The sequence below is a fragment of the Drosophila takahashii genome, chromosome 2R (assembly GCF_030179915.1).
Source record: "Drosophila takahashii strain IR98-3 E-12201 chromosome 2R, DtakHiC1v2, whole genome shotgun sequence".
Lineage (NCBI taxonomy): Eukaryota > Metazoa > Arthropoda > Insecta > Diptera > Drosophilidae > Drosophila > Drosophila takahashii.
In genome coordinates, this window is record NC_091679.1 from 26,293,871 (window position 1) to 26,317,654 (window position 23,784).

The 23,784-nt window shown below is 40.9% G+C and overlaps 3 protein-coding genes across 23 annotated transcripts in view; 1 reads left to right on the top strand and 2 right to left on the bottom strand.

Moving 5' to 3' along the window:
* Positions 1–16,604, top strand: part of par-1 — a 32,162-nt gene extending 15,558 nt beyond the window's left edge. For 4 of the 20 annotated variants that reach the window (XM_070212334.1, XM_070212342.1, XM_070212343.1 and 1 more), the window contains 14 exons: positions 81–296; positions 360–580; positions 711–992; positions 1,055–1,248; positions 2,355–2,467; positions 2,543–2,726; positions 3,252–3,366; positions 3,425–3,552; positions 3,617–3,779; positions 8,202–8,290; positions 9,504–9,627; positions 13,773–13,922; positions 13,988–14,106; positions 14,164–16,604. In XM_070212334.1, the coding sequence (XP_070068435.1) occupies positions 81–296; positions 360–580; positions 711–992; positions 1,055–1,248; positions 2,355–2,467; positions 2,543–2,726; positions 3,252–3,366; positions 3,425–3,552; positions 3,617–3,779; positions 8,202–8,290; positions 9,504–9,627; positions 13,773–13,922; positions 13,988–14,106; positions 14,164–14,222 (2,157 nt within the window). In that variant the 3' untranslated portion in view covers positions 14,223–16,604. Of the gene's footprint in view, positions 1–80; positions 297–359; positions 581–710; positions 993–1,054; positions 1,249–1,543; positions 1,837–2,354; positions 2,468–2,542; positions 2,727–3,251; positions 3,367–3,424; positions 3,553–3,616; positions 3,780–4,304; positions 4,642–8,201; positions 8,291–9,503; positions 9,628–12,001; positions 13,385–13,772; positions 13,923–13,987; positions 14,107–14,163 lie in introns of those variants that run through there. The other 16 variants (XM_017158375.3, XM_017158374.3, XM_017158376.3 and 13 more) reach the window with 16 other exon arrangements.
* Positions 16,510–17,732, bottom strand: Tbcb (tubulin-binding cofactor B). The gene is made up of 4 exons (XM_017158378.3): positions 17,513–17,732; positions 17,088–17,459; positions 16,902–17,023; positions 16,510–16,835 (listed from the first exon to the last, which is right to left on the bottom strand). The coding sequence occupies exons 1-4, from the start codon at positions 17,633–17,635 to the stop codon at positions 16,718–16,720; spliced, it is 735 nt and encodes a 244-aa protein (XP_017013867.1). The 5' UTR covers positions 17,636–17,732; the 3' UTR covers positions 16,510–16,717.
* Positions 17,733–18,217: 485 nt separating this feature from the next.
* Positions 18,218–23,552, bottom strand: Oseg6 (intraflagellar transport protein Oseg6). Of its 2 annotated transcripts, none has more exons than XM_017158411.3 (9): positions 23,284–23,552; positions 22,503–23,228; positions 21,831–22,443; positions 20,644–21,220; positions 20,300–20,582; positions 20,061–20,241; positions 18,916–19,999; positions 18,487–18,856; positions 18,218–18,426 (listed from the first exon to the last, which is right to left on the bottom strand). In XM_017158411.3, the coding sequence occupies exons 1-9, from the start codon at positions 23,442–23,444 to the stop codon at positions 18,321–18,323; spliced, it is 4,101 nt and encodes a 1,366-aa protein (XP_017013900.2). In that variant the 5' UTR covers positions 23,445–23,552; the 3' UTR covers positions 18,218–18,320. The 2 variants fall into 2 exon arrangements, with proteins under 2 accessions (XP_017013900.2, XP_070069707.1); XM_070213606.1 differs by having other exon boundaries at positions 21,831–22,446.
* Positions 23,553–23,784: the final 232 nt, after the last annotated feature.

Genomic DNA, 23,784 nt, shown 5'->3' on the forward strand with positions numbered 1-23,784 from the left:
TGACCACATAAACCCATCCCCTGATATACACTACCAAAAGAGAAAACTTTACTCATCCCTTAACCCTTTCCCTTTTACAGGGTTCGCCTAATATGCAGATGCGGAGTAGTGCTCCTATGCGATGGCGTGCTACGGAGGAGCATATCGGGAAATACAAACTCATAAAGACGATCGGCAAGGGTAACTTCGCCAAGGTGAAACTAGCGAAACACCTGCCCACTGGCAAGGAGGTGGCCATCAAGATAATTGACAAGACCCAACTCAATCCTGGGTCACTACAGAAACTCTTCAGAGAGGTTTGTTTTTTGGCATACAAGTATAAACCATGACTCTGGAAATTAATCGCACTCGGCCCACAGGTTAGAATAATGAAGATGCTGGATCACCCCAACATAGTTAAATTGTTCCAAGTAATCGAAACGGAGAAAACGCTCTACTTGATTATGGAATACGCGTCCGGCGGTGAGGTCTTTGACTATCTCGTTCTACACGGACGCATGAAGGAGAAGGAGGCGCGTGTCAAGTTTCGACAAATCGTCTCAGCCGTGCAATACTGTCATCAAAAGAGAATAATACACAGGTAAGACATGCTAATTGAATTCGGATGATTTATTTAAACAAACCATAAAATGTCAGACCCGTCGTTACCCGTCGTAAATGCCTATTGATTTATTTCACACTGAATTATTTATACATTTTCTTTTCAACAGGGACTTAAAAGCTGAAAACCTTTTGCTGGACAGCGAACTAAATATCAAAATCGCTGACTTTGGCTTTTCGAACGAGTTCACGCCCGGCTCAAAGCTAGACACGTTCTGCGGTAGTCCACCGTATGCGGCTCCGGAACTATTTCAGGGCAAGAAGTACGACGGACCGGAGGTCGACGTGTGGTCGCTGGGCGTCATCCTGTATACGTTAGTGAGCGGTTCCCTGCCCTTCGACGGCTCCACCTTGAGAGAGTTGCGTGAACGCGTGCTCAGAGGCAAATATAGGTGAGGGGCAATAGGATAAATGTGAAACGAATGGATTTTATTTAACTTACGCATCCCTTTAGAATTCCCTTCTATATGTCGACTGACTGCGAAAACTTGCTCCGCAAATTCTTAGTACTGAATCCCGCAAAGCGTGCTAGTCTTGAAACAATCATGGGCGACAAGTGGATGAACATGGGGTTTGAGGAGGACGAACTCAAGCCCTATATTGAGCCCAAAGCCGATTTAGCCGATCCCAAGAGGATAGGTAAGACGGGTACTGTATACAAAATTCATTACTAATATTATTAACGAATTGTGTGTGGAATGGAGTTTTGCCTGCCAATTGCCTATTTTGTTTTATTGCTCTGTTACCAAACTATCTTTGTACTTGCAATGTAATACTACTAATATCTTTGTCAACAACTCTTTCTTTATCAACTTGTTGTTTTGATTTTGTAGTTGAATGTTGCTTACGGACTTCCCCTTTCTTGGGATCTCCCAGTGTTGTTTTATTTTAAATTTTAAATTCATATGCCTTCATGGTGTTTCGTTTGTAAATTCTCACATAGCTGCGGGGTCACAAACCGGTGTCAAGAATTCGCTCTCGATTCGGCGTAGTGCGTACAACTTGATGTTGATGGTGAACTTTCTGATCGACGGGCGGAAGGGTCCACCCAAAAATGTATGCAATCTGTGTAGTGGAAACGTTAACGTTCGACGCCCAGAGTTTCGCATTAACCCCCAACTCTATGTTTTCTTTCTCACTTTCTGTCCGCCAAAACCAACATACAAACAGACCGTCAAGGAAGAGACTTCAGGTATCAAACCGGCTCAAGAGAACGGATAACCCCAAAACTTAAAAAGTCTTGAACAGCCAGCCGAGGGACAAATTGAATTTTATTTTTATATTCTTGTTATCTTTTATTGGTTTGTTGCCAGTGTAAATAGCTGTCGGCGTGTGCACGTAAATAAGAGAAATAAATGGGGTTCTCCAAGAGGCATACTTCTTTCAATTCAAGTCGACGTTTTCCATGAGCTAAGATTGCACCCGGTTTGGGTCCTGTCACTGCGCTGATAATTGTATAATTTAATTTCGCCAGCTGCATGGTCCAAATACATACATAAATACCTAGTTTTGTACCCAATGTTCTTACTGCCAATTGTTCAGTTCAAGGCGAAGAGAACACACAATTCCGGCTACTCCAAATTGAACCATACATATATCAGTTCGAGTATCGGCGACCTCCTAGCCAAATATATAATGTAACTGTAATGAATTTGCACGCGCTATCTAATCGTATTAAAATGTCCATTGAATGTCCCATAAACAACACCCACTTACAACCAACCTGTTTGTCATTTCCGCCTCGCGATGCTCAGAAGCCCTAGTCGCGATGGGCTACAATCGGTCGGAGATCGAGGCTTCGCTCTCCCAGGTGCGCTACGATGATGTTTTCGCTACGTATTTGCTGCTGGGACGCAAGAGCACAGACGTAAGTTGTTTCACTTCGGATTGCCTTTCTATCCGGCCCGGAACAAGTACTAAAATGAGTCTTTTTCCCACGCAGCCGGAAAGTGACGGATCGCGATCTGGCTCCTCGCTCTCACTGCGCAACATCTCGGGCAACGATGCGGGCGCCAATGCTGGCAGTGCGAATGTGCAGAGTCCCACGCACAGAGGCGTCCACAGGAGCATATCGGCGTCCAGCACGAAGCCAAGTCGCCGAGCCTCGTCTGGTGCGGAAACTTTGCGTAAGTCCCGCTTTGGGGCTAACGGTTTTCTTATCATTTACTAACTGTAACAACTTTCTTGGTCGGACATTCAGGATTTAGATAACTAAACTGGCTTTATTTCGAATGTGTAGAGTTAACTTAATAGAGAGAATTGGAAAAGTAGTAGTCTAACTTTTAAAAACTTCTTTAAAAATACTAATACTACTTGAATGCCAGTTAATCAAAAATGTTGTGATGTATTGATATAAAGGTATAAGTCTATTGATTGCCAGATGTTGAACGCGTAAACTTACTGATGTTATATTATTACTGATACAAATATTATTATTAACAAAAATGTAAAGTAAAGTAAATTGTATTTCTTAGCAAAGTTTAGGTCTGTGTTCGTGTGACTTAAACTTAAATGATAAACATTAGAAGTCAAATAATTAATGTAGGGAACTCTATAACTTTTTCCGCCCAAAATTGTTTTTACTGAAGCAAAAGTTTTAGTCAATATGAAAGCGTACTTTTTTTTAACAAAATGATTTCATGTAATTACAGGTGTTGGACCGACAAATGCGGCAGCAACAGTGGCGGCGGCCACGGGAGCCGTGGGGGCGGTAAATCCAAGCAATAATTACAATGCTGCAGGATCAGCGGCGGATCGAGCATCAGTGTAAGTATCTCATCGATATTTCAGATGTTTAGTTGAAGCTAATAACTTTCCTCGATAGTGGCAGCAACTTTAAACGTCAGAACACGATCGACTCGGCTACAATTAAGGAGAATACAGCGCGACTGGCCGCTCAAAACCAGAGACCCGCTTCGGCCACCCAAAAGATGCTCACCACGGCAGACACCAGTAAGAGCTAACTAGATGACTTGGCTTGACTTTTACTAAGCTTTAACTATAATTGATTTTATAGCACTGAACAGTCCCGCCAAGCCGCGAACGGCAACGAAGTACGACCCGACGAACGGCAATCGCACGGTCAGCGGCACAAGTGGCATCATTCCACGCCGCTCCACCACGCTGTATGAGAAGACTTCGTCGACGGAGAAAACCAATGTTATTCCTGCAGAGACAAAGTACGTGAGAGTTGTGCTAGTTCTGTTAGCGTATCGTTTATCGACGATAGGTCTAGTTTGAATCTTAAACTACTGTACGAAATACCCGGTTATTGTTTCCATCACATTCCCCGTTTGGCAGGCTTATTTAGTTGATGAGTCAGTCGATAGATGTGGAGTCTGCCACAATTATATTTTATTTGCCTTTGGTTCGCACGCAAAGCGATCCGATCGAATCGGATCCGGAGGTTAGAAAGCATTTAGTTACGCAGCAGCTTACACTCCCATCATTACAGAGATGTAGAGGAGATCGTTTGAAGATTCCACGTGAATGCGAACGACATTTAATTGTATATAGTCACGCACAGTTCAGTTCTCTTATGTTGCCGTGCCGTTGGCACACTCAAAAATTACTTATTTTTTAGTTTACTCACTTTATTTGGTTATCTTAAAAAAAAAAAACCGAAAAACTTTAACAAACAAAACAAAGTCATATTTACGATTCTACCACTTTTCGGCCTAAACCTAAAACATGCACATTACCAGCAGTGGATCGGGAGCTCCCGCTGGAAAAGGTCATACCAAAAGCGCGTCTGTCTCGAGCCCTCGCCCCTCTGCAGACGGATGCGTCTCGGTCTCGAATGACCCGCTCGGAACGAGGTATACACTTGAGTAATTAACCAAAAACGCAACAACCAAACAAACAAAATTCTGTTAGTTTGATTAACGGATTATTTGAAATTCAACTGCTTTCGGTTCTTCCTTATTATTTTAAAATTGGCTGGCATTTTTTTGTTTTGGGAGAATTATTGTGCATTATGGCAATCATTTCACCGAATCATCTCCATGAATCATCGAAACAATATTAGTCACAAACTGTGTAGATACGCCAGCGAAAAGCATACATATATGACAGTTATTCATTCTGGACTTTAAATTGGAGTTACAAAAATATTTAATTGTGATTGTATAAAAATTCCCTATTTGTAGTTTTCCTTTTAAAGACTTATAGACTAGATGTTATAGACGAACCCTGAATCAAACTAAATACAAATTTATAGTGCCAAATTATACAAAATATTTAGCAATTGAAAAGATACCAAATATTGTCTGTTCCCTAGAGGTATTTGTGCTGTGCGTGATTGGTAAAAACTTGGCTGCGGGTTATTTCGTCCCACTTTAATGGTTGTGTCGCAGCTTTAGAATTCCCTAAGAAGATTAGGTTAAATATATTTTAATATTCCTAAGTCTGAACTCGGATGGAGCACAGAATTGGTCGTTAGGCTAGAGATTTAACATTTATTATTATATCTGTATTTATAAGAACTTACTAGGTGTTATGTTTAATTTGTTTACCGTTCACACTTCTATTAGTTTATAGTGTTGGCCTTTCCTAGTTTCGTTCTATTCGTTTTGTATTTATCTATTTATCCAGTGTAATTTTAACGACCTAACCAATTTGATCAATTAAATAATGTAAATTTCTTATCTTTTCATGTTTTATACAATTTTGAACATTGTCTGTTTAAAAACCAAATGTCTAATTTTGATAACTACTACACTACCACATATGTACATCCATTCTTTGTGGCGTTCTATATCCGCAACTACAAATAACACCACCACCACCTACGAATCTGAATCTGAATCTGCAACAACCTCCTTCGTCCTCCTTTCGACGATCGCTCAATTATTGTACTACTCTACTATTACTACCTTTTCGATCGTCCTCGTAATGCAAATTGAAAACCCGAAAAAAACCAACAATAATCCAACAATTCAACAATTATTGCTAACCGAATCGACAACCAAACCAATCCGATTTGAAAATGAAAATGCAAAAATCAAATGAAAATGGTTTGAAATGAATTCAATTTGGATTCGAATCGAACCAAACCAATCGAACAAATTTGGTGAGTGAAAATGCAATCTTACGTTAAGAGATATTTATTGTGCCTCATTCAACCAAGGGTCGTGAGCGTGTCAAACAAGCAATAATTGCAATTTACTTGCAATCATTGTTAGCTTAAATGAAAGATTATACGATTATTATATTTTCATCGATTTGCTGTATTGCTCATTTGTATCGTTCACGTAATTATTGGGTAAAAAGTAACGAATGCGAACACGACCCTTTCCATATATATTGTGCTTAAGTATGTACAACTAGCGTATGGTTTGGTTTTATTTTTCATATTTTGTTGGTCTACTTTTGTGATTCATTTAAACGAAATTCAATTGGCGGCGATGCCAATACATATTATTGCCAGCTTGGTGTTCCAGTAAATTTAAATCAAATACCGGTCTTACAACCTTATCAAGTGAATAGTTTTTTATTTCGTATTCGCATTGGAAAAATCCAAACTGTCGCGCGAGTCTTAGCGATCGTAATCCAAGTTTCTTAAATAAGAACTCATTATTTTGTTTGTTTCCTCATGCATGTCTGTCTCTGTCAGTAAAACTCTATTGACTCTACTACCATCGCCAGTATAATTAAAATTTTCCATTATTGTGCGTTTTCGTTTATTGTTAATGTTACTGCCTACCAATATTTAAAACTCAGTTTGATATAGTTTGTTATTGTGCTGCTGTTGTAACTATTGTACCTGAACATAATTACTATATGGGCACTTCCAAAAAAAAGTCCACCAAGCCAAAAACCTTGAAACTTGAATAAAACATATTTCCACATGATTTTGCCCCGATATTAGTTTCTAATTAGTTGGATACTGAGCTTAACTACAAATTTGGAGTATAGTTTGAATTTTTTTATGACAAACCCCACCAATATACGCAAAAATCCGTTTTTGGCTATTTTTTTGTTATTTTTTGGACCTGTCTTCTGTTGTAAATTTATCCTATAGGAATGCTAATATGTGACATTTTTCTGTACTGAATGCTTTATTCACATGCTAAACTATTAAGTTAAAAGCAAAACATCCAGCAATTGAGAGATATAGGTAAAGAAATCCGCTTTACAAAACAGTCGGAAAAAATGTCCCGAGCGACATGTCCCGAGCGAATGTGGTTGAAACTGCATAAAAAAAAAACGGCAAAGAATTTTTGAGTAAAACTAAAAGCATTTCAAAGCGACATGTTTGAACAACATTCTAAAAAAAATCGCATTCAAATATTCCATCAGAATTTGCTAATTTCTGGTGTTGTATGAACTTCCCCGAAATCCACTTCTATTTTTGTCCCGAGCGAATACGGCAGTTTTTTACCGATATCTTAAAAACTAAAAGTGGTACAAAATCAAGATTTTTACCAAAAATAGAGCTTGGGAAGAGTGAAAAGAAAAGCCCATAATTAAAATTAAAATCCATTGTTTTACAATTTTTTTTCAACTTTAAAGGTGTGCAAATGTCCCGAGCGACATTTTGGAAATGCCCATATGCTCTCCAATGTACGACTTTTGTGTCTCTAACCGTTTAATTACTACATGCGTATTTCTTCCACAAATAAATCCTATTCTTCTCTGCGATTATCGCGTATCGTATTAGGACGTAATGCCATAGACGATCCATTTAATATTTTGCTACATTTAAAGTACATGAATTTTTCAAAAATGGATTTTCGACACCCAGTCGAACGCATGTCCGTCCCATCAAATAACGCTTTCATGTAGTTGGGAGGATCCAACCTTCTTGTTTGCCGAGCTTTCCAATATACTCTACATTCTTGCATATGTTCATGCCCATAAAACCAACGAAACAGTTGAAGTTTGTCTTAACCAAATTTATTTATAAGAAACGTATTTTTAAGTGCTTGTCTTTTTAAGAAAATTTACATGATCTATTTTTATTTTTTTCTTTTCATTTTGTTTATGTCTGCGACGTGATCGATAAAACAATATACAAAACCATAAACCCTTGGTTAACGTCATCAATTTGTCACATCAATCAAACGAACTGCTTGATTCGCGCTGCTCTGACCATCTACACCCGCCTGCCGCCATCCTACATAAAACCCAAAAAACGAAAACCAACCCTAACCGATCTCGAAAACAATTATGAAATACGAACCCGAAATCCAAAAATCACCAATTGGCCAATGACGCAACATGGGTAACGCTTTGAACCCCAAAAAACCAATCGATTCTATTCGATTTGTTTCGATTTGATTTTATAATGATGACCCAACGCCCATAACTCATTCCATTCATCAAAACATTATCTCTCACACACGAAACGATCATACCATGTGACGAATACTCGAACGGTTCTGTACAAACGATAACACATTACCAAACAAAAACAATCAACAAATATTTAATGGAAAAACAAACAAAAAACAACAATCTTATACTGATAAAATCATATTCGTTTCCCGAAATGCGATTCATTGGATTTGAATGTACTCTCTCCGACCAACTGATTCGAAACTGATTTGATTTCCATTCATACCTATGTGTGTATATGTATCGTACTTGTACATATATAGTCTGTTCGATCGACTTAGAATGGCATCGGCTGTTAAATCAAGCAGACACTTTCCAAGGAATGTTCCATCACGTTCAACCTTTCACTCTGGTGAGTTTTCTGTTCACTTATTTTTATTAGTTTTAATAATAATAATTTAATTTTATCCACACCTCCTTCTACTAAAACAAAAAAAAAAAACAAAATAAGCCCAACCTAGGCTAATCTCATTCATAGATGTTAACGCGTTAATCGAGAGTTGTTTATTTATATTATTTTCGAAACTGAAACTGTTTTCATGCTGCATCCGATAGAGCAATCCAATTGTCTCCCGCACTGCACCTCTTTTCCATAAATATTGCATTCCAATCTCGCCTCTTTTATTATTTTAACTAGTCAACCGATTAGTTACTATATGATCAACTCGAACGATCCATTTAACTGAATGTTATTTTATGTTTTTATACATCGCATCGCTTTGGTTTCCGCGATCTATTTCTGCACCCCTCTGCACGTTTGTCTAAGTGGATTCGTATTACTAGTACGTTTGCCTTTTATACATCGAATCAATCCCAGTTGCCAAAACCTTGCCTGCCACTCCACCCACCTGTAAATATCTATGTGTGTTTGGAAATACGGATGGAAAACTATTCATAGCGACCTAAATTATTCAATGGAAGAAAATGGACATTTGTCTGTCTACATTCAGCTATCGCGATAATACTAAATATACCGTTAACACAAAATGTTTGCCTATGGGACAAAGTGCAATGTGATTATAGTAGTTGTTATCATATTAATTATATAGTATGTGAAGAATTTTTAGATTATCAGTTCAGTTCTGTATTTTTGCGAATACAAATATTTTGCAAACATTCTCGTTACTTAGATATTAAAATTATAGATGTTTTAATACACTTAAATATAAATATGAGAATGAAAGGAAAGTTTTGTATATGTAAATAACACATTGCCTTAACGACAGTGTTTAATTGGAACAGAAGCTTTAATAAATGAAATTATTATATATTAAGTTATCATTATTAAAGATATCTGTGACATCTTGAATTGTTATAAAATGTCAAATAGTTGTCAAATATTTAGTTTCTCAAATAGCGGACATATTTAAGTAGTATATTTCACGTTGCACTTTGAGCCCAACAATGGAGCTGTATGTACGTACTCTGAAGTATTTTAGATTGTATGTACCTTAGTTCTACAAGAAAAAGGAATCAGTTAGTTATTAGAATGTTTTTGTGTACACACCACCGCGTACGTAAACGATTTGATTCGATTCTAACTTTGAAATCATTGCAATCCCTAGGTCAAACCAGAGCACGAAACAACACAGCGCTGGAATACTCGGGCACCAGCGGTGCCTCGGGCGACTCCTCCCATCCAGGTCGCATGAGCTTCTTCTCCAAACTCTCCTCACGTTTTAGCAAACGGTAAGTGCCTCCAATATCACAAGTGCCAAATTCATTTCTTCAGTTAATGGAATATTACAAGAAAAGCAAATGCAAACTGCAATTCGATACATTTATTTTTCGTTTGTTATTCTTTTTCTTACATCATTTTGTGTTGATTATTTTCATTTAATTTAATTTATTTATCGTTTGTTTGATTTTTCTCGTTTATCATTTTATGTTTCATATTTTTTGTTTTATTTAATTGCATATCTGCCGCACATACTTCCATGTGTGTATGCTCATGTTTATGTTTTGTACCGAGTCCATCCTGCAAACAGTTGTCTGCAGAGTCCGTAAATAGTCACTGAAAGCAGCCCAAAGTTATCGCTACAAAACGCATTGCAATGCCATATGCCCATCGATGCACATACCTAAAAAAATCTTGTTTAAAACACCCGTTGGATATGCAGAATTTTCAAATTCAAGACAGTACTTTTTGAGCTTAGTTCTGAGGAAGGACAGGCGTAAAAGATTTGGAGATAAGACACCCGAACAGAAGGAAAGGTAGCGGTTTTAGTTGGGAAAAATGATATAGGATCATCCTATTAAAGGACTTTAATATTTCATAAAGTCAAATATTTTCTGTAATTTAAAAATTACAAACAAAGCACTTGTAGGTTTTATTTTCATGTACTGAAACGCACTGCAGTTGAATCGATTTAAGCAGGTTAACAAATATGCACTATAGTATTGTGTGCGATTTTCTGTTGTTTTAAACTGTCAATGTCTTGATATTCTTGCAAAAACTTATTATTGGCCCATTAACCTCTCACCAGTATCACGTTTGTTTAAATAACTAAACTGCACTCTGATAAAAATTAATAACTTAATCGAGCAACAGAGAGAGAGGAAGAGAGATTGATTTAATTTCCTAGACAGCAACCCCCAAAAGCTCCGCCATTAACCGACATAACTGCTATGCAAGTGCGCAAGTTTTTTGACCGTTTAGGATAATGTCACAAATAACCCCATTTAAAAAACGCAGATAATTAAAAAGACAGCCAGCACTTGCATTCGTTTGCATGATGGATAATAAGTGTTATGGGCGTTAGTTTATTATTGGTTATCTTTTTGATTTATTGCAAGACAGCTAGTTCATAATTATGAATTGGTTGAATATCCTTCACTAATGATATGCACATGTTTTGTATATGGAATTTCTTTTCTGTTTTTCTGTTTTTGTTAATTTTTCCATTTATTGAACTGAAAGACGTTCAGAAGGAGAGTATTTACTCTCCATGTATATACCACGAACACCTAACACACAGATAACGTACACCCAGGACTTTTGCTTGAGAACGAACTCGAACTGGCATTTGCACCCCATCGGTCCATCGGTGCACTCACAAAACCCCTAAATTGTGGTCGGTTCCGTTGGGTTCGGTGGATCGGTGAGGATGCCGGGCAGTGGGGTGCACATGCCGGTTCGGTCGCTTAGTTTAGACGCTCGCAAGCATTGCTAAAACATTTGTATTCCTATCCATATTTAGTTAGCATACATACGTACCATACTACTTACAAATGTACATTGTGTAATATATTCTGAATGTGGCTCAGCCTTAGTGACAGTGAATGATTGCCTATTCTCGGTCGGGATATACCATATACTATATTTTAAAGTGTCAGTGTCATCAATGTCTCGAGCTATCATGCCTGACTATCGATCGATCAATTACTATAAACGAAATAATACGGAACCTCTAACCACCACATCGATTATTGCAATATTCAAATTTCAAATACGCCTCCGATTCAGGTGCAAAACAAATACAAACTATACATACAAGCATATGTGACTACGTGCAAAATACATGTTATACGGAACTGAATCCATAATCTGATTATCTGATTGGCCGGCAACCAAGGGCCAACGTCTGTCGCTTCCTCTCTACGCTCTCAAAATCTCCGTCACACCTTTAGTTTGTTTTATTCCCGACTGATTTCTTACAAAAACATATATAAATATTACGTAGTTTTTCTAATCCTGTATATCCACGTTTGCTTTGTACAACTATGTACTTCCATTATATCACCTCACGCTAGGAAGGCTCTTTTGTTATTGTCTATTTCTTTCATTTATTAAATACATGATTCAATTATATACGATAATGCTCTTTGAACAAAAAAAAAACAAAATGTGAAACGTACCATGTACAATGTACCTATCAGTTGAAGAACAATTGCGTTTACTTTTCTTTTTCTATGAAGAAACATGAAAAATGAAACAACTTACCATTATTCCGTTTTATTCTTATCTGTCTTCTTTGGTTTCATTTCTGGTATTTGTTTTACCCATTATTAATATTTTTTCCAGCCGTGAATAATTTGTTTAAAATTTTTTCTTTAATTTTAGGCCAAACCAGTAATTAACAAAACAAGCATTAACTACTTCTTGTTAATAGTTCTAAAACTGAAACTGAAACAAACGATTCCCCTAGAGTAAACGCGCGTGACGGAGAGGTTCAGATATGAACAGACAGACACAGATATGGTCGAATCCAATCGGATCGCTCGGATCGGATCGGGATACGATACTGTTCCCGTTGCCGTTGCCGATCCGATATCGCTTTCGATTTCAATTCCGATTCCGGTTTCGATTCCGACTCGAACCCCTTCAAATGAACACCGACAACGTTGAGTTCCGTTGCGTTAATTGAAATTTCACAAATACGCCTATGTTTTATTACAATTATTAACTAATTATACATATAAATTTATATAAATTAAAGATACATATACATATATTTAAAAGTAAAGCAACCACAAACAAAAATAACGAAACCCTTTGTTTTCATTGTTTGTAAAACGATGCGAGGAGCGACCAGCAAAAGGCAATAAAAGTAAATACAAAATTATGCAAAACGAAACGAAACCGAAACAAACAAAAATCAAATAAGAAACGCAAGTTGCGATTAATGCAATAATCAGAGAGAATCCTGACTACAATTGCTGTCACTGTCACGATTATGGATTATATTAACTACTAAATATTACACCTACGAGTACTACCTAAACTACATATATATTTATGTTAAATGCGTATCGCAATTATAGTTAATAAAATATATAATATCACTGAGGAAGTGAACGTGAGATAAAACCGCAAAAAGTAAATTAACTTAAGCCTAACTCAACTAAACCGATCTAAACCGAACTAGAGTGCGTGGTGTTTTCGCCTACATCATTATCTTATAATGACCACAATGAACACCAAAAGAAGTTGCTAATTTTGTAACGATGATCTTGAATTTTATTTAGCGATCTTTGTATTTATATGTATGTGTATGTATGTATGGATCTGTATTTGTATTTCGATATGAGCTTGAATTAAATTGTATCCGTGGATCATACAATCAGATATCAACCAACCAACCAAACAGCCAGCCAGCCAACTAACGATCTTGCAATTCATAATCACCCAGAAGCCAGATGTGCAGCGTATCTAGTATTTAAGCATACCACGTAGTCACTAAAAAAAAAAAACAAAACAAAGCGATACATAAAAAAATAATAAACTTAAATTCAAGGAATAACAATGTATTACCACTAGTGCATGTGACCATTTTATTTGTACAGCTGATTATCTATAGATCGTGTTATCATCGAGCGCCTTCAGTGGTTCGATCAGTAGTTATCTATACATATTAAGTTTCAAAGAAATAACGCATAATTAAAACAATTGATAATTTAATAAATCCATAATAAATGATGTGAAACATTTGTGAGCAAAAGAATATCCCCACATGCATTTCTATTTTATTTCATTATCCATTTACACTTGCATTTGCTGGCCACGATACACTTGGTGTGGTTAATTCTGCTGGGAATCTCGGGAGTTTAGTTATTTAACTTTGGGAGTAAGATTCGAATTTATAAGAACTATGACATATCCTTGCCTCAATCTTTAAAACAAGGAAAAAGAAATTCCATATACTTGTAACGTTTACCTTGATTTATTATTAAAAGGCTTGCAGCTAAACTAAACTAATTTCAAGATTTTTACAATGAAAGATCAGAACACATATCTACAATTCAAAGAGTGTATAACGTACCTGTTAATGTAACTTAAACGGCTGTGGACCGCGAAACTGTCGATATTATAAATTGGTTATACCTTATTTCAGTCCCACAACCACAGACGAGGCGGCGAAACCAAGGGTTTTACGGTTCACATGGTCAATGAAAACCACATCGCCACTTATGCCCGATCAGATAATGCAAAAGATCAGGGAAGTGCTTGACCAGAACAACTGCGACTACGAGCAGCGCGAGCGGTGAGTAATGAACAGTTTTGTAAATGTATAGTTACTTATTAAAAAATATGTTTTATCGACATTAGATTCGTCCTTTGGTGCGTGCATGGAGATCCTAATACCGACTCCCTGGTGCAATGGGAAATTGAGGTGTGCAAGCTGCCACGCCTCTCCCTTAATGGAGTGCGCTTTAAGCGAATTTCTGGTAGGTTTTCTTTCAATTGTAAAAGACAGCTCTAGTAATTTGGTAATTTTTCTGCAGGCACCAGCATTGGCTTCAAGAACATTGCGTCTCGCATTGCTTTTGACCTCCGGCTGTGACTTAACCAAACGAACAACGAGGGGAATGCGGCCGCCGCCGCCTCGCGGCCCCCTGATCCAACCGACACCATAGCCACCGCCAACTGTCGGAGGGCCAGCAACGACAGCACCTCCCGCCTGTCGGAGCTCTCACTTCTGTGTCGCTCGTTGACCAGCCAACAGGGCTCCCAGCGACGCAAGAAGAGCCGGCTGTCCACCGGTGGAAGCGAGGATCATAAGAAATCCAACTCGTTGCTATCGGCGTTCCAAATGTACTCTCCCTTCAGTTCCAAGGAGAACTTGCAGTCCAGCGAGGATGTGCCAGATCTTCCGGTGATTGACACACAACCAGGACATTCTGTTGATGTGCCTCTCTTCGCTGACTTTAGCCCAATCAATCCGATTATGGAGGAAGATGCTGAAGGCGTTGAGGGTAAAACTAGTGAAGCCAAGGGCCCTGCCGATGGCACTGGACAAAAGGGCAAAGGCGATGGCGGCGGCGGCGGCGGTGGTGGGGGCAATCGATTGAAGAGAAACATCAAGCACACAGGAAGCCTGATTGTGCGCAAGTTGACTGCCGGCAGGCACAGTGATGCGGACAAAAAGGGTGCGATTGGAAAGAAGGATAAGGAGCGGGAGGAGGTGGCGGCCACGGACAAGGAGAATCCAAGCAGCAAGCCGGAGGGCAAAGTAGCCATGCTACGCACCACAACCCTCTAATGCAATGGAACATGGACGTAGCATGGGTATACGTTTAATTACGTTAATTGTGGGGCAGTTTGTATCTATTGAATGAGTGAATATGAAGGCAATGCGGCGAATCCCTGCTGGAATCTCAAGAAAAATATAATGTTAGCATCTCTCCGTAGATCGAACTAATTGAATATATAACTCTACACATTACAATCAAGCAGACAAACTCCTCTATCTATCCACACACTGACATGCATTAGCACCCGCATAAATACGCACATATTTACATACGTTAATTAATAGGAACCTAGTTAATGGGCCAGCAATATTGGTCATCGAGCTCCGCGCGAGATGAAGCACAAGTGAATATAAGGGTAACAGAAACACCACTCAATAATACAGTAACAATAAATATTAACAAGAAACCAATCAACGCTCTATAAACTGCATTTATGTGTCGATATCCAGTAAACAATTTTGCTTGGCAAACAAACGATCAAAGAACACAAATTCATAGATATTCGACTCGGGTTGTTTCGTTTTTTAAATCATATTTTCGAGTATGTCCCACGGGGCAGCACATAAAGCTAGTGTTGAGGTGTGATTATTACGTAATAAATCAATGATCGAATCACAAGTCCGATAGCCGAAGTTTGTATTCTACTATTTATCTTAAAATGTGCCCAACTCCATACCCCAATACCCATCTATTGTAATTATTAGACCCGTGCTCGAATATGTAGTTGGTACTTATACCTGACATTTTTGTTAATTTCCTTCAATTTGAACAGTTCATAGAACTCACAGACAAGAAATGTATGTACACTACTGTTAAGGCTACAAATTTACTAACAACACCACTCTGAAACATGTAACACTGAGAAGCAATTATGGCCATTGTTACCTAGTTTCCACTAAGTTCATTTACCCCTGAGGAAAAGACGAGCCAGGGGCTTCTACACACCGAATTGAATGTTTCTGAAGCAGATCTTAGTGTGTTACGGAAAGGAAAGTAAATGGGATTTGAAGGAGGAGCGATCTCAAGTGAGATGTAGAAAAAAAGACGACCATTTATCTAAGTTGTGGAGGCTCAAAAAACAGTCTATATATACCAAAACATATACATAGTTGCACATCAAGTTGTCTTCATCATGATTGTGACGCATTTCTGTAATTCTTAACTTTCGAGAGAAGCATGCATCGTTTTATATATTTGTTGTTAAATGACAGCTAATTGAAACTTATTAATAATTACTAGGACTAGGCAAGAACGCGCATAACCACACATAAGTATATAATACATGCATAAATATATAAAGCAAGCAGCTTATTACATATACGCCGAGAGATATCCTTTAGTAGAAAGCCGGACTCCCTTCCCGAAAACGAGACATATATCTGTGTAAGCATTGCTAAAACTTCACCTCTTCTATGTTTTCTGTTGTCAGCAATCTGCGGTCAGTAATTTAAAGTAACGCACCCAGATCCACATTGCACAATATGCTAGTTGTATACTCATTTCTGGTATTTATTTTGATTTACAAACGGTTGAGTTAATGTAAAACAAAGCGAAATGAATGAGAACACCATTAAATCAGAATTATGATAAAGCCGATTATAGAATTTACGAATAATCATGTTGTAAGAATATCTGATATACATACATACATAGATGTTTTAATTAATAAATACAAAATGGCATAACTATAATTAGTGTTGTAGTTTCCTGCGTACAAATAAGTTAAGTGCTTTGTAAGTCTTCCGGTTAAAGTGGCATGTGCGATGCGAGATGTTGCGAACAGTGGGTGGGTCCGCCGATATTCTCAGAGTTCGTCATCCATGTTAAAGTCTTCTGGCGGAAAGTCACCAACCGTGACGGATAATGGTGATACGAAGCCGCCGTAATTTGGGGCACAGCTAAAGTAGGCCTTGCCACCAACGCTGCAATGGGAAAATATATTGGATCGGTTTAGAAAGCTGCGATTTCTTGGTTTTAAGTGGCTTTACCTTCCATTATTTTTGCCCAGCGGTTCATCATATTCAATGCCAATGAAATGGCCAGTCTTTCCTTCCAACTGACCATTATATCTGATCGTTCCACGTCGGGTTGGGTTACCTGGCACCGTGACCTGAGGGAAAAACTAGCTAGTTGAGTCATTTGATCCGGTAATATTCAGTTGATTACTACTTCACCTCACATCTGCCGCCCAGAACACACAGCTCCGCCTTCTTTTGGACCTCCTCCGCCTGGAGACGCCTCTTCTCCTCCGCCTGCTGCATCTCCTCCTCGTTGTACTTGCCCATGCGATTCTGCTTGAGGTAATTGCGCACGGAATCGGTTCTCTGTTCGTACTGATCCTTGGTCAGTTCGAATTTCTCGACGGGCGCACTGTCGAACGAGAAGGTAGCGAAGCTATCGATGACATGCAGCCGGAGGCCATCACTGTTGGCATAGTAACCCAGCTGGGCGTCGTTGTTGTCCAGCGTGGCCAAGCAGGTGTCTCCCTTGAAGACCTGCACCTTCATGGTGCCCGCACATCCGCCTGTCAATATCTCTAGTTTGCTCTGAGAAAGGAAATATTAGGATGTATGTCCTACTAATCCATTGAAAGACCCACCTTGAGCTGAGCCACTGTTAGATCCTTGGCAAACTTCACCTCAAAGGCCACTGCATCATTGTGCGAATTGGACACATTTAACTTAATGAAATCCGATTTGCCAGTTTCAATTATTTGCGACATCTTACGTTCCTCGGATTAAATTGCGGTGGAGGAATTGATTTGTTAAGTTATCCAGGAAAACCGTATGTTTGCGGCAATATTGGTTGAAAAGGTGACTAACAAAAACCGTGTAGCAGTAATCAAAAAAAGCACTAGAGCGTTTTATGGAGCTCAGAGAAAAATACTAAAAAATACCATGAACAGCCGTTACGGTGTAACCATTTGAAAAATATTCTAAAAATAAATAAAAACGGAAAAAGAGAATTTCTAAATAATGAACGATTCTTAAAAGTTTAAGAAGAATCTAAGGACAGGGAATTGATCAAAGTATGCACAGAGTCTACTAGATCCCCGGATTTTAAGACAGGGTCTTGATAAAAATAAGAGCAGATTTCTTTTCTCTTAAACCCAAAACAATTTTTAAAAATTTGTAAACTATTACAAGAAATAATTCAGATGTCAGTTTAAGCTAGATGAATTATTTCTTCAACAAACTAAATTTTTTAAATTTAAATTGTGAAAGTCGATTTATTCTCAAAACGCTACATACTACAACCCCAAGCCTTTACGAAAAATAAAATGACTCAATAAAGTTCGGTGATATTTCAAGTGTATTTAGTGCTTTGCAACTTATATTTATATATTTTTGGTGTTGTGATGTGATGTGCAGTCTATTCGTTTTATTCAGTCCATTAATATTTCGATCTTAGGAAGCTGCCAGAATATAAGGTCGTATGTCCTCAACATCCAGAAGCTGTTCCGGGGCCACATTCTCGCCACACATGGGACACTCTCCATTTTCCGACAGTATGCTGCAAATACATAGATTTAAAATTTAAATGTTTTTAATTCTCAGAGGATTTAAAACTTACTTCTCCATTTCCGCGCGGAAGCAAAGAAAATCGCATTGAGGACACGAGGTCATGAGTTGCTTGATGATGTGCTGTCCAGTGGCGATGCAGATGGGCAGTGTGGTCTTGCAACTATAGCAGGTCACCTCCATGTTGGCCAGGTTCGAATCGCAGATGGGACACTCCATGGTCTCGTCGTCGATTTCATCCCTCAACTGCTTGATGCCCTTGGGAGCTTTGCGCACAATCGATTCGATCTTCTTTGCATACCGGGAGTCCAGTTGGTTACGATAGTCAGGACGCATCAGAGTGGAGGCATAGGTAAACGCCGACTTCTTGAGACCAGCTCGATGGCACTCAATCACCGTGGAGGTAAGAATGGGAATGATATCTGTAAGGAGATCAATTTGTTAATAAACAAATAAGAAACCAGCAAGACTATATACTTACGCTCCGGAAACTGAGATATGCAGGCGGCCACTTGGACCAGAAGTTTGGCGGCTAGTAAATGATTTCCCAACTTTACGTGAATTCGCACCAAAGTGTAGCGATGTAGCAATATAAACTGGTGTCTCATCTCAGCCGTAACGGAAAGATTATTCCGGCGTAGTTCCTGGTACATGGAGTACAGCAGATCCCTGGCCGACTTGTAATTTCCAGCGAGCTGTTCCTGGTTGGCAATAATTACAGCCGTCTTGGCCGCATCCTTATAGTGCTTCCTAGCCATGTACAAACGGAATAGATACCGCGGATCCTTCGGTACTCCATCCACTTCGCCCAGCAGAAACTCGATAAGCTGGGAGGCCAACTGCTCGTTGTTCGAGGTGGCCACGCAGTCAATGGCCAGCGACAGAGAGACCTGCTCCTCGTTGTTAAAGGCCGAGGCCTTGAGCAGAAACCTCAACGCCTTGGTAAACTCCCTGGCCAGAAAGTAATACTTGCCCGCCAGTAGTGTGTACTTTTCGCCCTCAAAGTAATGTGCCAGGGCCAGATAATCAGAGGATTTGGCATTCTCATAACGCTCGAGGAGCTCTCCGTGACGCCTCAACTTGTTGTGCCGTTGGGCGAGGGCGAAGGCCTCCTCCACGCAGCCGCAGATGACTAGAAACTGAAGGGCCTGCTCCACATCGCCAATTTTTTGGTAAAACTTGGCCAACAGCTTGGCCGAGTCCATTGAACGTGACTCCAAAACGATTTCAGAGGCAGCATGTGGATCGCACAGGTGGTCCAGATAGATCCTAACGCAGGCATCCAAGTCACCGGCTATGCGGTAGCTCCTTATTGCCTCCTCAAAGTGGCCATCGTTCTCCTTTGCCTTGGCATAGGCTGCATGAAGTTTGGTGCTCTTCACCTTGGGCAGGACATTGTTGGCCTTGTTCCACATCTTCAGGGCAATGTAGTGACCACAGGCCTCATCATAGAAACCACCGCGCTCGTACAGTCCGGCTGCCTCGGTAAGATGACCCACGGTGGCCAGTAGCTCTGCGCAATCAAACAAGAGCTGCTGGTCCTCCAGCTCCACGGCATATTGGATCTTTTATAAAAAACGAATTTAATTTGTAACTCAACTTAATCAATAGTTATAAGGGCCTTACCCCACGTCTGAAGTCTCCTGCCCTGATCGAGGTCCTTGCAATGCCCATTTTGCAGAGACGCACATGCTCCTCGAACTCGGGAGAACTCTCCATTAAAGCAGCAGTATCAGTCTCCTTGCTGTTGATCAAATCCTCCTTGTAGCCCTTCTCGTAGTGATAGAGAGCATCTGCATAGTTGCCACTGCAAAACAAGAAGCGTATTTAAATCTGCGGATAGGTTACAATATATAATGCCCTACGTGAACTCCAACTGCTGGGCATACTCCCTAGCGATGTAGGGCACCTCCTCGGGATCGTTCTTGTGAGCCAGGAGCAGCGCCTGATCCCACTGCAGCAGATCTCGACAGAGTTCCAGAGCTGCTCTGGTGTAAACTCCCCTCAGCATGTGCTCCTTGGCCTGATCGTACTGGGCCAAAAGCATGCAACAACAGCCGATAAGCATATCCAGATCCTCCATGTAGCGCAGCTCACTCAAGGCATTCACCAGAGCAGCATCGCCCAGCTGACGATAGGCTCGAATGGCTGTTAATTACATGGCATTTAAAAACTTACGATTCAGAAGTGAGTTAGCCATTAATCTCACCAATTTCCGGTTCCAGATCCGCAATGGCCTGTTCCCCAAACTCCCGCCAGGCGCTACTTTGGTTCATCTGCTTGCACAGCTTGTAGGCCTCATCGTAGTTCCTCAGCCGCAGGAGGACCTGAAGATTCGCCGTCTGACTGTTGCTTGGATTCACGACATGGGTACTGAGCGACTGGGTGGCATACTGACCACCATCGACATGCAGCGCCATTTCCCCGCCGCAGAGCAACAAAGGAAATTGACCCGGATTCAGTTTGGACTCGCCCACCTTCAGGGTGTGTGTTCCTTGCACAGAGTGCCGCACAAAGGCGTGCGTATTCACGATCCTCGCATCGTAGCTGATGAAGATGTTCGGTTGCGTGAGATCCCAGAGACAGCCGAGGCACTGCTTGGGAATGTCCGGGATGAGCAGAGACTCCTCCACAACAGGCAAAAACACATAGCCCTGGGAGTGGTCGTCTATGAATATGACCTTGGTGCCTTCTATGTCCATGAAGAGTTGCCTGATGCCCATGCTATGTCTGTAGATGGTACAACTGTCCCATTTCTCCAACGAATAGAACACGAGGTGACCTATCTGGGAATTCAGAAGGTAAGCGAAATCATATTGAAATATGGGAAATAACAGAATCTAGTTTTAACAAGAGAGAACGCTATAGTCGGGTGGGTGTCCCGACTATCTAATACCCGTCACTCAGGTAAAGGGAGTGCGAGGGTGATAGATATATACAATTTTGATTGCGCATAACTTTTTAATGAATGGTCCGATTTTAAAAATGTCTTCTACATTTCGATAGGTATAAATAAACACAACGAAATTGCATTTATACTTTTCGAAAATGTTTAAAGGTGTGGGCGCCTGACACATTTAAAAACCGTTAGTGGGCGATTGTGGGCGTTAGAGGAGGCTCTCGGCTGAAATAAACTAGCGCTGCGTAGGAAGCCCAAGAATATGTGTGGGAAATTTCAAGCTTTTAGCTCTTGTAGCTTCCGAGATCTCAGCGTTCATCCAGACAGCCGGACAGGCAGACAAACGGACAGACGGACATGGCTAGACTCGGCTAGGGACCGTGATCAAGAATATATATACTTCGTGGGGTCGGAATCGCTTTCTTCTAGCTGTTACATACTATTGCACTAATACAATATACCCTTTTACTCTACGAGTAACGGGTATAAATACTCACATCGGTGGCAAATATCAGCAGCTCCTGGCTGAGGGCAAAGCACGTGATCACCGCATCACTGGGCATGTTGGGCAACGCGGTGGGAAAGACCGTCTGCAGCTTATCCTTGCAGTTCGGATTGTCGGTGGCGATGGCCTGAAGGATCAGCTGAGGCGGGCAGAGGGCAGCACAGTAGTCGGCATTCAGCTTCATGCTCTCCACGCCGCGCGGGAAGTCGCGTTCGCTCAGTGGACGCGGCTCTTCGCCCAGACTCTTTCCGAGATCATAGAACCATACGTGCTTAGCAATTCCCGCTGCAAAATTATACGGACCCACGGCCATGAAGGTGGGTTCTCCCTCGAGGGGCAAGCGGAAGGGCAGCGACTTGCTCTTGTCCGGTGCATACACATAGATGGTCACCTCGGCCAGACTGCTCAAGAGCACAATCCGGGGAGCTGAGACGGCAAACAGGTGCGGCAGCTTGGTCACATAGATGTACACAGTGCCATTGCTCGTGGTCACCGCCAGGAGTTGACCATCTGGTGACCAGTCGATCATCTGAACGCCTGCGTGATCTGGCACGGTAATGATGCGCTCCGTCTCCTGAAGATTCGTAATCGAGTGAATCTTAATGCTGCTTAAAAATGATAATAAAATCAGATATCATCTCTATGGGTAAATCTCTCTATTTACCTGTCATCCCCGCAGGAGGCAACTATGTCCAGGGTGGGGCAGTAGGCTAGTCCGGTCAGCGTGTCCTTGTGGTTCTTCACCTGCCACAGTTCCTGGCCCACGTCCTTGGGATGCGTGGAGATGGCCACCACGTGTCCGTTGGAGAAGCCCAACAGGATGTAGCCATCGCCGAACCACTTGTGCTGCATCAGCGATCCGTAGCGACTCTGGAAGCCCAGCTCCGTGGGATTCTCCGGCTCGGGCAGATAGTACAGGAACAGGGTGCGCTTGCCGATGATCATGCTGATGGCATTGTCGCCGGCGATGCGTTCGTCATTGGCCATTTCGGCGAAGTACATGTCGGTGGGGGCATCTCGCAGCTGGACGACGCGCACCGTGTCCCCATCCTCGTTGCTCAGCGAGAAGCTCTTGTCCTCCGAGCCGAGCGCCAGAAGATTCTGGGCGGACCAGGCGCCGCAGGTGATCCGCTTGCTGTGCTTCCCGAGCACCGGAGTGGGTCGCTTACCACTGCTGTGGTTGTAGATGGCCAGGTTCCCGCGTCCGGTGCCCACGGCCAGCAGTTGCTGCTGCTTGGACCACAGGATGCAGGTCAACGGATCCCGCAGGCCCGTCTCCACACTGATCTTCTCCTGGCTGTTGTAGTCCCACAGCGTGATGTTGGGCGAGCCACTGGTGATGATGCCCAGCAGGTCGCCCTCTTGGTCCCCGGCGAATCCCGAACACAGGCTGGTGGAGGGGATTTATTACTGGATATATCTTTGAGGGACCTGGCTTAGCTCACCCTGAGAGTATGATGCGCTGCACCAGCTGTCCCTGCCGATTGTACAGGGCCACGGAGCCATCGGTTCCAGTTGTGGCCAGCAGGGCCTTCTGCCAAATAAAGTACACATCTCCGATCCCGTGCGGTTCCTCGTATTTGTAAAGGATTTTCTCAAAGGACATTTTCTACTTTATTTCTTTATTTCTATTTTGCGGGAGCGAACATTCTGCAATTCATAATTTTCCGGCTTTTGTTTATGACTTTTCCGTTTCCATGGCAGCGGCGACTACAACTACAAGCGTACTTCCACCTGTGTAGGTGTATTCTTATTGCACCTGTTGATTTCTGCACTGGCTTTTTTTATTTAATGTAGTGGGTGGTTGATTTTTATTTTTTTTTTATCATTATTAGTATTATTATTTGAATTGTTTTAATTCAATACATAATTTCCTGGCTTTATGCATTATTTGAATTAAATTTTAAATTTAAAATAAGTTTAGTAACGCCTTTTGCCGCTACCCA